The sequence below is a fragment of the Mus pahari genome, chromosome 23, assembly GCF_900095145.1.
Source record: "Mus pahari chromosome 23, PAHARI_EIJ_v1.1, whole genome shotgun sequence".
NCBI classification, from domain to species: Eukaryota; Metazoa; Chordata; class Mammalia; order Rodentia; family Muridae; genus Mus; species Mus pahari.
The window spans coordinates 3,907,667-3,922,461 of NC_034612.1; the positions used below are offsets into that span (position 1 = coordinate 3,907,667).

At 49.5% G+C, this 14,795-nt stretch overlaps 1 protein-coding gene across 2 annotated transcripts in view; it reads right to left on the reverse strand.

Moving 5' to 3' along the window:
- The window catches only part of Svop (SV2 related protein), a 59,917-nt gene that overhangs the window by 11,551 nt on the left and 33,571 nt on the right, over positions 1 to 14,795 (reverse strand). For both annotated transcript variants that reach the window (XM_029533720.1, XM_021222704.2), the window contains exons 7-11: positions 7,440 to 7,503; positions 4,854 to 4,979; positions 4,203 to 4,331; positions 3,215 to 3,288; positions 334 to 410 (exon numbers count right to left, since the gene is read on the reverse strand). In XM_029533720.1, coding sequence (XP_029389580.1) covers positions 334 to 410; positions 3,215 to 3,288; positions 4,203 to 4,331; positions 4,854 to 4,979; positions 7,440 to 7,503 — 470 coding nt within the window. The remainder of the gene's footprint in view (positions 1 to 333; positions 411 to 3,214; positions 3,289 to 4,202; positions 4,332 to 4,853; positions 4,980 to 7,439; positions 7,504 to 14,795) is intronic.

Genomic DNA, 14,795 nt, shown 5'->3' on the forward strand with positions numbered 1-14,795 from the left:
CTGGAACTCATTTTGTAGACCAGGCTGGCCTCGAACTCAGAAATCTGCCTGCCTTTGCCTCCCAAGTGCTGGGATTAAAGGCGTGTGCCACCGGCAGATTGCTCTCTCCTCGAGTGAGTTTTATCGGAGATGCCTCTGTCTATCCGTACACTCTGCTCACTTCAGAGTCCAAGCCCTGACAGGGTGGGACAGGCGGGGCACATGCCAACTCTGTCATCACCAAGTTGCCCAGAGTCTCGGGAACTTGGAATTCACGCCCAGGACCATGAGGGCAGTAGCTGCTGGTGAGGTGGGGATGGGGGTGGGGTGAAGGTGGCGGGAAGTGGCACTTACTGCTGCAGACATCTCCTGCCTGGAAGAGTTCCGTGGTGAGCAGAACCAAGCCGTAGTAAGAGAAGGCATTGGAGAACCTGTGGAGAGTGAGTGAGCACAGAGCCGTCAGAGACGCCCAGGCTCCTCCGGGCCCCCTTCCTTCCCTGGTCTCTGCAGGATCTCGGAGCCATTCCCAGTGGCGCACACAGGGCCTTCTTGCTGGACTGGCTCGGGGGAGTGAACATGATTTTTTTGAATTTCAGAGTGTGGTGCCACATCATAATTCCTGCGTAGAATCTGCACACAGGGTGTACAGATCCAGAACACTCATAAGACAGCCACACGGGGACTCAGACACAACCGCAGGGCGAAGGTGAGTCTCGCTCCCAGTTTCAGTGATGATGGCCAGCAGCAGATTCTCGGTCCAGTCAGCCTTACTAAAGCAGAGTTGTGCTGATTGGCTACAAACATTTCCATCATCTGCTACATCTGTTTCCTTTAGCCCAGCCTGTGTTCTTGGCCGCTGTAACTTCAAGCACAGCATTGCTATAATATGTTATGTGGAAATGTCAGACACAGAAGGTGGAGGAATCCTCGCTTGGCTCATGGCAATGATGCGTCCATTCTTCTACCATGGCCTTTCTAACTGTGGCACCACACCGCCGCCTGACCGTTGCCCTCTTGCCTGCGCAGCCTCATTTGGTCAGATCTGAAAACTGAGCCCCCGAGTGCCGCAGGATGCAAACCAACACTCAGCGCTGGCTCAACATGGAGAAATATAAACGAGAGTTGCCAGAAGCAAACAAATAAACAGTAAATACTGAGCTAAAGATCTGCAAGTCTGACAGACTGATATGGAAAGCCAAAGTTATCCTGAGCTATCTGAATAGCCCTGTGTTTGCCCACTATCTGTGTCTGACCCAACATCCTCACAACTATCAAGTAAAACCATTGGAATGCATTAACTCAGGCACCACTCGCTTCCACCAATAGGTAGATTGATAGGAAGATAGATAGATAGATAGATGGTTAGATAGGTAGACAGACGATGATAGATTGATGATAGATAGATAGATAGATAGATAGATAGATGGTTAGATGATAGATAGATGATACATGATATATATAGGTAGATGATATATATAGATAGATGATAGATACATAGATAAATGTTAGATAGATGATAGATATAAATACATAAATTGATGATAGAGGATAGATGAATAAATAGTTTTTATAGATAGATGACAGATAGATGATAGATACACAGATAGATGATAGATATAAATACATAGATAGATAGATAGATGATAGATAACTAGATAGAGAGATGGGGAAAAGCTAAGAAAGCCATCAGATTGCAGTAACTGCTACTGGGAGACTTGGCAAATAACCTGATTTATGGCTTTCCTATTTTTGTGACTGTATTTCTTTATTTAACCACTTCCACATGAGGACACGTTATATTTGCTTCTGAATAAACTGTATTCTCTTGGAGGTATGAGCTGGGTTTGCCATGGACAGGATTAAAATTAGCCTCTCACAAACGGCTTTTGGGATTCGAAGTCCAAGTAAATTGCAGATTCTTTAAAAATTACTTAGTTTCTTTTGAATTATAGATTCTTAAAGGCGGGGTATTTTAGTTCTGTCCAATGCCCCCCTTTCTAACATCCATACAGATGCCACTTTGTACCGGGCACACAGCAGGTGTCTAATAAGTGCTCAGTGAATGGCGTCGGCTCTTAGGAGTGTGGAGGCAGAACTCAAGGCTGCCTCTGTGCTGGCAAAGCCTTTCTTCCCGCTTCCCTGTAACTGACCCGCTGGGAACACCTCTCTTCTAATCAATGCCTCTGTTCAAAGGTGAAAGGGAAGCTTGGAAGCAGGTCAAAAATAGGACACAAATCCTCCAGCCACCCAGCCCACTGCTGCTAGATCTGCTGGGGGAGGGGTGGAGGAGCAGGGGAGGGGAGGGGGGGAACGAAATTGGACTTTGGACTTGCAGCAAAGAGAAAACTAATCTCTCTTTGTGTCTGTCCCCCTTCCAGTCTCCTCCCATGGCTGTCACTTAAGAAAAATTAAATAGCGTGGCAACTGGGGGATCCCAAGAATGGCCTTGTTGGCCACATCTTGGTTTTCAAGGATGGGCTGTGTACCACCAGTGGTAGCCAAGGCAACCGGTGCAGAGGGGAAGGCCCTGGCTGCAGTAAACAGTGACTTCTTGCAGAAAGGTCCCTTGGAAGTTTTCTTCCACTTTCTTCGGTGTCATCAACCCCACCATGTGGTCCAGGCTCCTGGGCCCTCACCCCAGCTGCCCCGTCTCTCTGGTACACAGGTTTTGTTCAGCCTCCCTGTATCTTTACTGTATCTACCTTAGAGAGCATCGTTAGGGATGCATCTTCTTGAAAATCAGAGACAGAAATGTCTCCTTTAAAAGCTACTTGTCTGAGTGGCCCCAGGTCAAGTTTAAACCGTGAAGACGTGAACAGATCACGTGGCACCCGGATGCGGATGGGTCAGTTGTGTGGTACTGACAGCGTGCGTGCGTGGTACCTAATCCCAACGTTCTAGAAGCGGAGGCCAGATCTCCATAGCAAGCTGCCTAGCTTCAAGTGAGAGTGCCTTGGTTTGTAAGATTGCGAGAGACTGTGACAGAAGCCTGATGTCATCATCTTTGGCCCTCCCATCTCCACATATGCATACACACATGTGCAAACATTTATGCACGCACACATGCGCGCAAGATAAGTCTCAAAGTCCCGACCATGTGACCATGTGACACAGCCGGCAGTCCCAGCAATTCCTAACAGTGTGTGGTGGGAGGGGCTCTCGGTGGGAGGGGCTTTCGTGGGAGGGGCCATGGTGGGAAGGGCTCACAGTGGGCAGCCAGCAGCTCAGCTCTCACCATATAAACCACAGCAGCAGAGTTGTCCAACGAAAGTGGGGTGTGAAAAGGTCCCTCATTTTGCCTCGGTCTTCCTGTTTTAAGACAAGGATATATGTTATTGGCTAGCCTCCAGTGCATAGGGGCCTCCACTGGAGCCTGGTGTACACACACATATAAACACACACACTCACACACTTACACACAGAGACACACAAATACACATACACAGAGATATACAGATACAGACACAAACATACACAAACACACAGATACACACACATACACACACACACACAGGTACATGATAAACAGATGCACAAGGACATACATACATGCACACAGACATACACAGATACACAGACACATACACCCAGAGAGACACAGATATACAGACACAGACATAAACACACACACACACACACACACACACACACACACACAGAGGCAGAGGACAGGAGCTTGGGAAGCCGACACTGATCCTGCTGCTTCCTGTTGAGACCCTGATAGGCCAGGGCCTAGACAGTCACAGACCAGGACCATTCTAAGCTCCCCAACATAGATTTGGGAGGCAGACCCCCCATTGTGGGCACTATTGGGCCCCTGGGTCCATTTCAGTGCAATGGCTGTAAAATCATCACACACAACACACTCACACACACATACACACTCGTTCACACTCACATACATACACACTCACACACATAGATACACATACATATATACATGCATACTCACACACACACATACATACAGACATACAGATACACAGATACACACACAGAGAAACACACAAGATACACACAGACATACAGATGCAGACAGACACAGACACAGACATACAGATGCAGATAGACATACACAGACACACAGATATACACACACAGATACACAGACACACAAAGACGTACATACACACAAACACAGACACACAGATATACATGTACACATACACATAGACAAACACAGACACACAGAGACAGACAGACAGACAGACAGACACACTGACCTGTCTGGAGATGATAAGCTTTCCCAGAGGCATGGGGGCTCCATTTTCCGTTGCGATCCGCTTTAAAGTAGCGATTGCCTTTTCCTGGTTCCCGGACAGCACATCGTACCTAGCACTTTCTGGCAGCCACTGGGGGTGGGGGGGACAGGAAACCCCGGGTGTGGCTGGTCAGTATAGGACAGAGCACGCCCTCCCGGCCACCTTCCCTCATCTGTGCAGGCATCTTTAAGAGGTGGGTCTCTGGAGTGAGAGACCTAGCTTCAAGCGCTGAGTCCTCTGTAGGGTACTCGGTTATAGGACCCAGTGCAATGGCGTCACTTCCCTGGGCCTCTGACGCCTGGTTCAGGTGTTTACAGGGTTAAACGGGGTAACAAAAGCATGAAGCTGTCATCACCACTGCGGTTGCTTTTAGAGTTCTGGGGTCAGGTGGAGCAAATGAAGATCACCATTTAAAAAAAATCTCTCCCTCAAGCCAGGGAGTGGTGGCGCACGCCTTTAGTCCCAGCGCTTGGGAGGCAGAGGCAGGCGGATTTCTGAGTTTGAGTCTTGCCTGGTTTACAGAGTGAGTTCCAGGACAGCCAGAGCTACACAGAGAAACCCTGTCCAGGGGGATGTGGGGGGAGAGAAGGAGATGGCTTTAGACATACGTACGAAACACAGAACAGCAAAGAGGAGCAGTGGAGCGGCCGAGAGCAGAAGCAACCAGCGCCAGCCCAGGCTGGGCATCACGAACACAGCCAGAAGCACCTCGAACACGGTCCCGATGGCCCAGAAGACCTGGCACGGGAGAGTCAGAGTCAGGGGCAGGGTAGTGTGGCCCAGACAGCGCCCACTGTGGGGTACGGTGGACAGGATTGGTGCATCCTGCGGCCGCCCCTCCCACGCTGCTCACGTAATACCCACGCAGCGCTGGCCAGGCCGCCCTGCACAACGGGACACCACAGCGAAGCGGGAGGGAAGGATCCGTAGTCTGTGACACGGGTATGGCAGAGGGCATTCAAGGGACTTTGAACTCTGCATGTTTTTTCCTAACCATTCTAGATATGCACAGGTATTGAGCACGTCCCATCGGTCCTGCGGCCGCCAATGCCATGGACCACCGGAAGTCATTCTGTGAAACTCTTCCCAAGACCGTCAGCCCCCACTCTGCCCAGCCCCAGCTCCCTGGAAGTCTCTGTGTTTTTCTCGTTGTCCTTTTTAAAAAGCTTTCGAGGCAGGGTTAGCTATGTAGTCCAGCCTAGATTTGAACTTGAGATCCTCCTGCCTCAGCCTCCCAAGTGCTGGGATGACGGGCATGTTCAAAGATGCCTATCCTGTCATTCTGATTTTGCTTTATTCCAACCACCTGCGCAGCAAAATCACATGGCACTCGCTTTTATGTATGGATTACTTCAACCATAATGTCCTGGTGGCTCACCGATGCATGTCATAGTTTCCTGCCTTTTGAAGGCGTGATGCTGCCATGATATATTGATTTATCACATCTTCCGTATGCGTGTATGGACTGACGGACACTAGAGAGCTTCCACGGAGAGGGAATCTTGTGTGCAATGTATGCAAGTTTCACTTGTCAAAAAAAAAAAAAATGCCTCTGGCCAATGAGTTGAGGCAGGATTAGAAGGTGGGACATCCGGCCGAGAGGGGGTGGAGCACTCTGGGAAATAGGCTCAGATGACAGAGGAAAACCGGTGTATGAAACTGAGGACTAGGAAACCGGTCACGTGGCAGAGCAGAGCAATGATTCAGTTATGGGTTAGTCAGGGAAGGATCCAAGGGGTTTGGCCTCGGTGGTTATTCACAGGTAATTAGTCCCAGAGTAATTATTTCTGGGAACTTGGGCGTGGGTGGGAACCCCTTGGTTAGACTTCCGTTCCGTTGTCTCTGCACGTGACTATGCGTACTGTCTACTTTTGACTTTTGACTACTGATGTCAGCTTTCCGTCTCCACAGGCTCAGTCTCCATCCTTAGGGTCATTTCTTCTTTTCACAGGCTCAGTATCTATGCTTGGGGTCATTTCTTCCTTATCCCCAAGTCATTCTCCTTTTCCCACTCTTGAAAGGACTCCCCCCCCCACACACACACACACCAGGCTCCCTGCCTGTGGCTGCCCACTATGTTCCGCTAATAGAGAGTCCAGGGGTTGACAGAGAAGCCAGGGTGGAGGTGACTTACTGCCCCGCCTCCTCCCCTGCAGAGTGGTCTCTGCAGAGGCTCTGGCATCCAGCTGCCCCTGGTCCCTCCCAGTCCTTCAGGACTCGGCTTGGTGACAGAGACTTTGCTGCTGTTGTTTTAAAATCGCAGTTGTTTCTTTCTTTGCTGAGGGGGTGGTGGGAGTCACAATTAGAGAATTTGGGGGGGGGGGAGTAGTTCTCTCCTTACATAACATGCAAGGAGACGCAAAGTGAGATCACATGGCAGAACAGGCACTGGTGTGCCCAGAATCCTGTGTAGTCAGTCCCTGTATGGCTGGGCCTGACAGCTACAGAGTGAGTTCAAGACCAGCCTGGACAACTTAGCAAGACTGTGTCTCAAAATAGAAAGGGCAAAGGAGGCCAGGGGTATAGCTCCTTAGTAGAGCACTTGCCCAGCGTGTGTGACAGCCTAGATCAGTGGTTCTCAACCTCTGGGTCATGACCCCTCCTGTGGGGGTCAAAAGACCCTTTCCCTGGGGTCACGTATCAGACATCCTGCATATCAGATATTTACATTACTCTCCATAGCAGTGGCAAAATTACAGTTATGAAGTAGCAATGAAATAATTTTATGGTTGGCGGTCACCACAGCACGGGGAACTGTACTAGAGGGTCACAGCTTTAGGAAGGGTGAGAACCATTCTCCTAGATCAACCTCCAATTAAAGAAAGACAGAGAGAGGACTGGAGAGATGGCTCAGTCCTTAAGAGCACTGGCTGCTCTTCCAGAGGTCCTGAGTTCAATTCCCAGCAACCAGATGGTGGCTCACAACCAATGGAAAACAGCGCCCTCTTCCGGTGCATCTAGAGATAGCAATGGTGTACCCACATCCATTAAATAAGTTAGAAGAAAAAGAAAGGGAGGGAGAAAGAGGGAAAAGCACTTATATTGTGTGTGTGTATATATGTATACATATGTATATATACACTATATATATATATATGTATCTGCCAATTGAGTCTTTGCGAGCCTGTGGCTACATACATCTGAGAACTGCTTGCCAGTCAGTAAGCATTGCTGGGAGACCCACTACCCCCTCCTTACCTCAATCAGCAAAATGCACTTGGCTCTGGCCTTCATGGGAAGGAACTCGGCATAGAGCGTCACCCTAGGTGAGCGAAGAGGCAGGGGTTAAAGAGAGGGAAGATGGCAGATTCTGAACTCCCTCCCTCCAGTAGTGATCCCTGGATTCCTAAGTCGGAATTTCCTGGTATCATGGCTGAAGTCAGAAATTCAATCAGTGGGTTCTTACCGTGTAGCTCATGGCTGACTTCAAACTCACTATCTTCCTGTCCTGCCTCCCAGCACGCACTATTGTGACCTGCCAGTGTTGACTCTCTTGTCCCTGGGAAGCAGATTTTCACAGATGGCTCCTGCGTTTTTAACCGACTCCCCCCCCAAAATGACCCACGAGTTCTGGCATGCTTCCATCGAGGTCTGCAGTAACCACAGAGCCTGGAGAAAGTCTGGCTGTGGGTTTACGGGCAGCTGTGTTAGCAAGTTGATATGGCTAAGTTGTCTATGGCCTTTTGTCTCTCCATCCTGGGTTCACGATATCTGTCTGTGCATCCCTGGGGACAGCCACGGGGGATTCCATGGAGTTGCTCCCGACAGTTGCATCCGGGGTGTGCAAAGCCAGCTTGCTCCCTTGCTAGCGTGTTGTTATTCATTGATGGATAGAGTTGGTGTCTGGTAGTTTGGTAGTTTGCCAGAACATATTCAGATTTGCCAAGATCTTGTCCTCCACAGAACGTCTACCCATCAGCTACAGTCTCTGGCTATTTCTTTTTCTTTTTCTTTTTCTTTTTCTTTTTCTTTCTTTCTTTCTTTTTTTTTTTTTTTTTGGTTTTTCAAGACAGGGTTTCTCTGTGTAGCCCTGGCTGTTCTGGAACTCACTTTGTAGACCAGGCTGGCCTCGAACTCAGGTGCGCCACCACCACCTGACTCACATAAATCTTTTTTTAGTCCATTTTTTCCCTTTGGTACTAGAGATTGAGCTCAGAGATACATTCAGATTAGACAGTGTTCTCCCACTGGGTTATATTCTAAGCTACCAAATCTATTTTTGGAATTATTTTTAAATTGTTTTTAATTTTGTGTTTGTGTGTGCATTTCCATTACTGACCAGAAGAGGGAGCTAGAGCCACATCCGTTATTAGCTATTCAGCAGAGGGGCTGAGAATTAAACTTGGTTCCTCTCCAAGAGCTGTAAGCTCTCTTAACCACTGACCCATCCCTCCAACCCCAAACCAAGCCCAATATGCGTCTCCACGGATGTAAAGTGAGATTCCTCAGCCTCTCACTGAGACTTCTCCGTCCTGCTGCTCAGCATCAGTCAGGTTTGATCTGAATTCAGTTGCAACTGGCCTGGGAGAGCAGCCCTGATTTCTGGGTTTGATCAGCCCTGGGTTTGAACCCCAGCACAGCTAGCTGGCTGCAAGCGTAAGCTACAGGAGACTTTGTCGCTTTGTCCTCCTGCCTTGGATCTCAGGTGGCTGTGCCTGGATGAAGCCAGATGGAGCCTTTAGGTTCATCAAATCATCGAACGCACCTGCTGACTGAAAACTCCCTGCAAGCCCCTGACACAGCGGTGCCTCCTAACTGCCCAAACGCAGGCTGAGTCAAGTAAATCGCTGTCTTAAACCCCGAGTCCTGGGTGGTTCATGACCAGCATCTGCTACCTCTCCTCTTTACCTAATGAACACCTGACTTGGAACAACCCTTCCAGGAGCTGGATTTTCTAATCGGCCAAATGGGGGCAGGGCTGGGATAAACATCGTCTGAAGATGAACAGCCTTGCTGTCCTGTGGACTCGCTTCCAGGTACCGTCGTTGTTGTTGTCAGCAATGAATACGGTAGCTCTTTTATGGAGAGCATCAATGTGTATTTGGGAGAAGCGAGGGATGAGGGGGAAAGAGGCAGAGATGAGGGCCCCTTACAAGTGATTTGAGTTGCTTTCCCTTTGATGTGGTTGGGGTGCCTGACGCATGTGCCCAGGGTTTTATAGGGTGGCACTTCATCCTCAAGCACTAAACTTGATCCAGTTTTGGTGTGTAGGGGTGGGGACTCGGGGTTGGGACTGGGGGTTGATCAGGGTTAGACAATACCGTTAAGGTCAGTCCCAAGATTGAATCTGGGGGATGAAGGGTGGGGAGAGTCTTGCTAACCTGGAACTCACTGGGTAGCTCAGGCTGGCCTCACACCCGTAGGGATTATCCTTGGCTCCGCCCCCTCAAGGCTGGGGTTGTGGGAGAGAGCCAACACACTATCCTTTCATCTTGGTTGGCTTGCCAGGTTACATCTGAGCCAGCTCCCTGGCTGTTACTAAGGGAGCCTCTACAGATGTATCCACCAGCCTTGAGCCTGGACTATGAGCTGAGGTAAACCTCCTTTCTTTATAACCTGCCCCAAAACAGCTGTTACCGTTTCATTCTGGCTGTTGACTTATTTTTAAAATAACACCCCGCCCCGCCGTGGTGGCGCATGCGCCTTTAATCCCAGCACTCGGGAGGCAGAGGCAGGGGGATTTCTGAGTTCGAGGCCAGCCTGGTCTACAAAGTGAGTGCCAGGACAGCCAGGGCTATACAGAGAAACCCTGTCTCGAAAAGCTAAAATAAATAAATAAATAAATAAATAATAAAATAAAATAACACCCCAAGATGCCGTTGTTCTGATTTTTTCTGAGGAACCCTGGCGGAGATTACTCAGGTTACTCTAAATGAACGGAAACTCTTAATATTGCCTAACTACCTAAAAATATTGTCACCTAAATGTCTCTCAATAAAGCACTTAGGGGAGCCATCTTTCTAACTAGATAAGAGTACCATCTAATTATGACATAATTAGGTTTATGTAAATGACTACATCAGAAGTGCCAAGGAGCCAAGGCCCTCTTGGGGCTTCATATTTCTCCTGTAATTTGCCTGTGGGCTTTTTTTTTTTTTTCCCTCTCCTCACAGATAAAACAGCTACCTAGTCACATACGTGAGAAAACAAGTGTGGAGGGGGCTTGTCGATGTTTTACATTTCACGGCGGCCATTAGCAAGCTGAGGGATGGGGGAGGGGCACAGCCCACTTCATTGTTTGTTTAAGGCACACACGTTATGGAGCATTGATGGCATTTGGAGGACGTAAGGAGAGAACTGAGAGAAAACTAAATCGTGTGCTAAGACTTCTGGAAGAGTCTGCAGCCTGAGTAGCGGTTCACAGAGGACGCCCGTGATTGAGCAATACAGGGGAAGAGGGTCAAGCCTGTCCCAGGGTGGTGATTCTCTCCCCAGACTTAGGAGGGTCCATGTACTATCTTTGATGGAGATTAAAAGATGCTAGCGGTGGAGATGGTTTCCCAGCCAGGAACTCCCACCCCCTACCCACCCTGGCAACCAGGTATGGTCGATGGAGACTCAACAGCTACAGCCACACCCACGGTGCCAACCTAGGGCCTCCCTGACCCAGTGAGCCAGCAGGCGCAGCTGCAGAGAGCAGAGCCTTGTCCCCTGTGACCCTGAGTAGGTCTGAGAAAATTAAGTTAGGCTCACTGGTTAGGTCAGACATAGAGAAGAGTAGGGTGACTTCGAACTGGGGGATATGGAAACATAATATCTCCGAGCGAATGACCAAGGGTTACAGTGAGCTTATTAAGTAGCACTTCTGTGTACCCAGCCGCCACTGCTGCAGGAAGCAATTGATACAAATGGCTGCGGGGGTGGAGCATGTGCACTGCACTCTAGTACTGTCTCAGTTGTGAGCTTCTGGGATCCCCTGACACCTGCTGAGAACAGACAACAACGGACATTCGGGTCGTCTTTGTTATGGGACAAGGTTTCAGGAATATGCCTTGTCCTGCCTAAACTCTGGGAAAGGTTCAGTCACGTAGATGACATAACGCTAAGCTATGAGGGGTCCCAGATTTGGAAAGCCTAAGGAGATGCAAACAGGTACGACGGTACTTCCATTTGCCTTATGATCCTACTGGGGCACGGGTTAGTTGAAAGAAGAAAAGGAGGTTGTTATCCCGATAACTGTGAAGTCTGTGTCCGAAAGGTACCCTACATGGATGGAGAAGGCCTTTTCAAAGCCACAAGATTACTGAATGGGGACCTCCGTGACTGGGGCGGGCTACCTCCCTATGAGCTGTGGACCAGAGGAGCCCCTAAGGTCCCTCAAACCATAAAGGCTATTGCTACTGCAGTTGGCTCTGTGCAAGAACGAGACGGTAAGACCCTATCGCTGAAGATACCACATGCTCGAGCTTTGACTATAGGGCATGGAGAAATTAACCCGGGAGTGAGCTGGAAACTCCCACTTTCCTGGCTGGCTTTCATGCTGCCAGAAGGAGCCAGGCAGGTGGATAATGGCCACCAACATTCCTGCTTGCTTATGGACCTAGTGTGCTGAAATACAAACATGCCAGGCATGATGGGTCTGCTCATGCAATCGGAAGGCTGTAAGACAAACTGCCTTCCGATTGGATTCAAGGCCCGCTCCGCAAGAGGGAGTTCACATCTGGTACTGCAATCCAGGATAAAGACCCATGGCTAGGAAGGTCACAGGACCCAATGGGGAAGCAACTTCTATGGTTTTTCTAGATGAACGTGATGTGCCGGTCAAACTGCCTTCCACATGTGTGTTTATGCCCATCGATCATTATTGTGCCTTAACCGCTGGTGAAGCTCCCAAGATCAAGTGACTGTTACTATGGCATGCTGGCCTGTTTCTTAGCCATAGGTGGACATCTATAATCACTCCTTTCCGAGGCTCAGGGGTCCTTGGAGAAGATGAGGGCAGAGAGAATTGAGATGGAAGAATGAGTAGAGTGTTGTGTAACAGTTTCCTCCGAGATTGAAACATTCTATGCTGAAGGGAAGCTGCTTAAGCAAGAAGATAAACAACTCAGTGTAGCTTCAGGAAGTCCCTGAAATTTACAAGACTCACTACACCTTGCTACCCCCCATCCACTCCCTGGAGTAAATGGTAAAATCTGAGTGTTTCTCTGAGAGGAGCGAATTCAAGCTGAATAGTGAAGACCCTTGAGACCAGCTGCCTGGAAGAAACAGAGACCTACTGAGCTGCCTGCCGGGAAGAGGTTTAAACCAGCTGGAGCACCTGGAAAGGACACTTCTCCAACCTGTTGAGCTTCCTGCAGGCTGTGCAGTGTGCTCCAGGTCCCCAGATTTGTGAGCTGTCACTCTACCTGGGGTAGCCTTGATGATGCAACTAACCGTCTTGGAGTCATTTCTGCTCCTGTAAGTAACCCCTCACCCCTATTCCTATAAGTAACCCCAATAAAACCAAGATGGACTTGGGTGGTAAAGGGACTCTGTCTAGCTTGAACATGTTGAGTGCGGCTCTGGCAGGCCTTGCCCTTCGCCCCCATTCCCTCTGCCTTGCTAAAAATCCTTCGATTACATTCCTAAACTAGCCTCGAAGGTCTGTCGCCGTATTTGGCCACTTCCTCCTCTGGAGGCTGACTACCAAGGTCCAGCTATTGAAGTACTGAGGTCCAGCAAGCAAAACCCCTCTTTGGCTCACCTAATTAACACACCCGATCAAAACGTCTCACTGCACCGTGGCCCATTCTAACAGAGCCCTCCCCATTTCTCTTAAAAGTTACACCTGCGAGGTCATTTGCCTGTTGTTTTTTTCTCCACAAAGCAGCCACTTTGAACTTTTCGTGTGAAAACAGTTTCTGGTGTGGTTTGTACCTAACTCAGGGTCCCAAAAGGGAATCCTGGCTGTGCAGAGGTCTCCTTCAGGTGGTAGCTGTACTTTAGTCTGTAGTGGGATCCCAGTCTGGGGTGTGTAGACTTGTGTGTTGGGTCTCCAGGACAAGTTCTGTCACACAACACCTGGCGTGTTCCCCTCCCTCCCTGTACCAGGGACTTTGGGAATGACACATCTCCCAGCCTCTGGGAAGCCTTTCTTCATGCGGTGCCCTGCAGCCGATTTGGGGTGTAGTCTTTCTTTGATCTAGTCACTTGTAAGTCTTCATTTACTCATAAGCTTCCAGAAGTTTCTCAAAATTTCTGCTTGTTTGACAGTATCCTTCCTTTGCTTACGAGCCCTGTTAAAGATTCCTATCACCTCTGCGCCGCTCTGCACCGTTTCCAGGAAATTTGTGAGCAGTTTAGGGTAGGGAACATCTGCTGTAGCATCCAGGGAGGAGGAATTTGACCTGAGACGCTACAGTTCCTCCAGCCACCAGGGGGCGCTGCTCGGTGGCCAGTGGTCCATGTGCAGGAATTCTGGGAGCTGGGCTACAGTTGTGCCACAGGTCGCCAGCTGCTGCCGGCCCAGATTGATGGCTGTGTCCTTGTTAATGGCCTCTGCTTAGAGCTCCAGTGGTTTTTTAAATTCCTGGATGGTGTGAAATCATGCTTTTCCGCTCCAGGAAAACATGTTGAGTGCCAACTCGATAGATATCAGGCGAAGCCATCATCGGGAAGTCAGGGGAGGGAGTGGAACAGGTTCAATGGTGTTAGATCTGCATGGTCAGTCCCCCTTCACACTACACTCTGCCTGTTGTCCTCCTGCACGTAGTTTGACTTCCTCAGTGCCTTGGGGAACTGGACTGGTGCCAAGCTCTGACTTCATAGGAAAATGTTGGTTTGTTTGGAAGCCTGGCGTCAGGTACTTGGACTGTCACTTAGCTAAGGACGACTCTGAGCTTGCGATCCTCCTGCCTCCAGCTCCTCAGTGCTGGGGTCACGGGTCTGAGGGACCACACGGAGGGCCTGCCGGGCAAACCTGAAGGTGGCCAAGTGTCTTGTCTGCAGCGATGCAGCCTCTGACGGGGCGTGTGTAGTCGCCCAGGAGACTATTTGGTAGGAAGGGAGTATTCTCCCAGGCTTTGTCCCCATCGTGGAGTCATATGGCTCTGCGGGACCCATGAGGTGTGGACGCCAATAGAACTGATGCAGAGAAAGGATCAGGGTCTCCTCTGAGGTCACAGCACAGAGTCAGGGTTCAAACGGAGGCCTTCTGGTCTACAGAGCCCATGATGTCGCCATAATGATTCAGGGCAAACCTGCCCTTCCTAGATGGGCTCTCCAGACTGTCCCGAAGGCGCCCCAGCAGGGAGTTATGATTGTAGAGTTCATTATATATATATATATATATATATATATATATATATATATATATGTGTGTGTGTGTGTGTGTGTGTGTGTGTGTGTGTATAAATATCACATGCTGTGCCACCCCTGGCACTAATAGTCTGAGCCATGGATAGGCTCCAGCTTGGACATGGTATGGAGCATGCAGAATATCCTTTTAAACCAGCATTCCAGGCCAGGCAGTTGTGGCACTCGCCTATTAATCCCAGCACTCAGGAGGCAGAGGCAGAGGCAGAGGCAGAGGCAGAGGCAGAGGCAGAGGCAGAGGCAGAGGCAGAGGCAGAG